A 4,039-nucleotide genomic window follows, 5' to 3' on the forward strand; every position below is an offset into this window, starting at 1 on the left:
CTAAAAATTAATGAGGGGAATTTAATCAATTGCATATTTTTGGAAACTTTACAGATAACCTAAATACTAGACTCTTGTTGATGTTTATCATGGTGGAATTAAATTTATAAACATTTATGGTTGATTAATCAATAAAGCAATAAATAAGGAATAAATAAATTGTTTTATTTTACTAAGTTTTAATTTCTTCATATCAGTAGTATTAGAAGGGATGTACATGTTGTTACAGATCAAATCCCTCAAGGTGAAAACCTCTTTTTTGAGTGCAAAAATTGAAGAAAGGTTTTCACCTCGAGAGATTTGATCCCTCTCGGAGCTTTATAGATTCATAGTTCAGATGGATTTAGGTTGGTTTATTTATTAATTTTATTTTTTTAGTTTAATTTTTACTTTTATATAATTTTACTGAGTCAAAATGGTTTAATTAATAATTACATTTTTTATTTTTATGTAATTTGACCTAGTCAAAATGTTTAGATAACATAATATAACTAGACATTACAACAACTATTCCATATTGGGGTGGAGAGTGTCTCTTGGCCCAAAACTGTAATAGAATTAAATTTTTAAAAAATTATTTATAAAATGTTTTGATTGTCAAATGTGAATGGATTTTGGGCATGTGGTATTGATGACCCATGGTATGGTATGGTTGGTAGTATCCATGGTTAAAATTCTTGTTAATTGTAAGTATTATTTTGATTGTAAGTCTGCAAGATCAACAAATCAACGTGATACATGTATAACATAATCATGACAATTTATGGAAGCTACAAGCTGCACCCCGCTGTCGACTATTAATGTGGAACATCATATTTGACAAGGTTCCCACTGGGAAAAATCTCATGAAAAGATCTTTCCACGGGCCTTACAGATGTCACCTCTGCTGTAACAACGAGGAGAGCACTGATCACCTATTCCTCCACTGTACAGTCACTAGAGAGTTCTGGCACAGAATATCATCATATTATACCTTCCTCACAGCGTGGCATGGCGCGAACATACAGGAGGCTTGGAGCTCTTGGATTCGAGCACACTCAGGGAAGACCACTAACATGCCTCTCATAGTATGTAGAGCTATTTGGATAGCTCGGAACCATATCATATTCAACAACAAAGCTCCCCACTGGCCTACAATCCTAAATCATACCATTGCAGACTACAATCTAATACCAGATGCTGTATCCAACCCCCCACCCCGCACTATTAATCCCATTGCTATTGATAAGACAAAGCCCTGGGCCTTCTTCGATGGTTCCGCACAGGATGCGGGCTGTGGTGGTGGTGTTGTATTATTCATCAATGAATCACACTGCTTCAAAATACAGATCAAACTTGGAAATGGCACAAATAATTTCGCCGAATTATGCACCGCAAAGCACATCATTCATTTTGCTCACCAAAAACACTGCAGACACCTGCAACTGTTTGGAGATTCACAGATTGTTTGCAATTGGATAAATTCTGCATCTCATTGTCATGCATATTCTTTGAGACACATACTGGATGAAGCCAAAAGACTGATATCATCTTTTGAATCCTTTGTCTGTCGTCATATATACAGGGAACAGAATACAGAAGCAGACCAACTTTCCAAAGAAGCGGCGCACAGCCATCTAGATCAATGGCTGATACAGGAGCAGATTGATGGAACCTTCCATCAATATTATCACAGGCCTTTTGACGACCTCAATAGAACGGGTCATTGACCCGCCTAAAAACAGTCATAGCCATTTTTGACAAATTTTGACACATGGACTTATATTGTATATTTTTAAGTTTATGCACGGCCTATAGCAGTACTCATTGTGCAGAGCAATATTTTTGTAAAAAACTTGGGTTCAGTAAACAGTCAACTATATGACTCCCTGCGTGGAGATCCAGCTCTCTCAGTTTATTTTTGTATATACAGTCAGGTCACTGACCTCATATGAATATGCAACCAACATCTACAAAATGTAATTTCCTATTATTAATAGAAATTACGACTTTTTCCTTAAGGGAAAAACATAATCATGACAGCATATAGAAACATAAAACACAAGCACATGACCATGGAACCATCATTCTAGCTAGGGTCCAGTCATCAATGCATGATCTCAATAACAACACACACCACAACCTCGTGCATGACAACCACCATCATTGAATCACTATACACTTGACCATAGGCAAACATGAACATGAATAAGTGATGCATAACCATCCACACATATGCCTAAACACGTTTGATCAAGCATGGATGCATGATACTTGAAATCAAACCTACAAGAATGATACATGCAACCGAGCATATAATAATGTAACCAAACATAAAAGAATGTAACCAATCATACTACAACGATACATGTAAGTGACATAAATTGACATGTATCGAGTCATATACTCACGATGATGCATTTCACAACAAAACATCGAGTTTCAAATGAAAAGATCACTTCAACCATGAACAACATCATGCAAATGAAACAAGCACATCAAATTCAAGTGTTAGAGACACACATGAAATTAACCTGCATGCATGACCAACACATAGCCCATCAAGTTCGAGGGGTGAACCATGTTCTGATACCACTCTATAACACCCTCCGCCCACATCTACCCAAGGAACCAGCCAGTCGGGGTAAACATGCGACGAGAGGCCACTATGATATGACTCGACCTCCTAAGTCACGTTAAGGAAGTGCAACTGATGGAAACACACCATACAAACTTTTAACATCAACTATAGGACTCTCAGGAACCAATCCAATACTTTAGACAGCTTTCCCTTGGGTCCCACTGAACATTTGGACAACTTAAGCCTTGGTCGCTCTCATGTTGTAGGCATGACAAAATCAAGAAACCCCTTGTTCAATACCTTCACTGGACCCCTACTAGCCATGATATGCATTTCGTCAAACATATCGCGAATATGTAATCTACAGGTGTAAATAATAGTTCTGAGCATAGGGGTCTCATACTTAGCTAAGAATCGCTAAGAACAATTGATGCCTCAACACATCAACTTCCATTCCATCCATTAGGTCATAGATACATTGATCATTCAATTACAAGTAAAAACATGATGAGAGCCACACATGGCTCCTGTCATAAAACACATACATAACCAACATATTAGGGACAAAAATATCAATGAAATCATAGTCATATATACCACATATAATCCATCATAATACTCATAGAATTAAAAGGAGAAATAACCTTTCATTAATGATACAAAATCCAAACTCAAGATGGGACTTCCACGTTCCACCCAATCCTAGAATGGAAAAGCAAAATATCTCTTCAGCCATTCACCCCTATGCCATATTCCAAGCATGAATGTGGGATCTCATAGAACACATCAATCAAAATCATCTAGTGCTTCCAGAGGCCATCCACCTCAACCCATCAAATAGTGATTCCACCTCATTGTCAGATATCACAAAACCATCATCAGATTGGTCTCCATCCAATCCTTCCAGGGCTTCCAGAGCGTTTGTCCAACCAAGGCTTCTGAGACTAGTAACTCAACCCACATATTATGCAAGGCTTATAGAGAATTTTTCCAACCAAGGCTTCTAGGACTAGTAACTCAACCCACCTAAGGATTCCAAAGCGTTTATCCAACCAAGGCTTCCAGGACTAGTAACTCAGCCCAAGCTGTTACAGGGCTTCCAGAGCATTTGTCCAACCAAGGCTTCTAGGACTAGTAACTCAGCCCAAGCTAAGGAAACATGAGAACCAACTGAAAACAAACAATGAAAGTAAACCCACAATCACCATGGCTATCCACGAAATGGAAATGCTAGGGAGTCCACTATCAATCCCGGCCATCCTCCATGCCAATGACAAATCACAACCAAAAACCCACATTTATATGCAATGCATGCCAAAACTAGTGAAGGAAACATAGCAACTCAGTACCTGCAAGAAAATATGATGTAACTATTGATCTCGATGCCCTCTTGCACTTTTCTGCTCTTCCTTTACCTTCTTGATCCAAGAATCCAAGTATACCACACCCACCAAGAGTGATCCAAGAAAAATCTAAGTC

General features: G+C 38.1%; 1 protein-coding gene across 1 annotated transcript; it reads left to right on the forward strand.

Annotated features, from left to right (window-relative positions):
• The first annotated feature begins 800 nt into the window (after positions 1–800).
• LOC149143982 (uncharacterized) lies at positions 801–1,709 on the forward strand. Its single transcript, XM_089452009.1, has one exon. The coding sequence runs from the start codon at positions 801–803 to the stop codon at positions 1,707–1,709; it is 909 nt and encodes a 302-aa protein (XP_089308135.1).
• Positions 1,710–4,039: the final 2,330 nt, after the last annotated feature.

This window comes from Pinus tabuliformis, chromosome X, assembly GCF_031772625.1.
Source record: "Pinus tabuliformis cultivar Carrire ecotype Pingquan chromosome X, CPIR1, whole genome shotgun sequence".
Lineage (NCBI taxonomy): Eukaryota > Viridiplantae > Streptophyta > Pinopsida > Pinales > Pinaceae > Pinus > Pinus tabuliformis.

Coding starts and splice junctions, on each gene's coding strand:
- LOC149143982 (XM_089452009.1), top strand. CDS start 801: ATGTGGAACATCATATTTGACAAGGTTCCCACTGGGAAAAATCTCATG.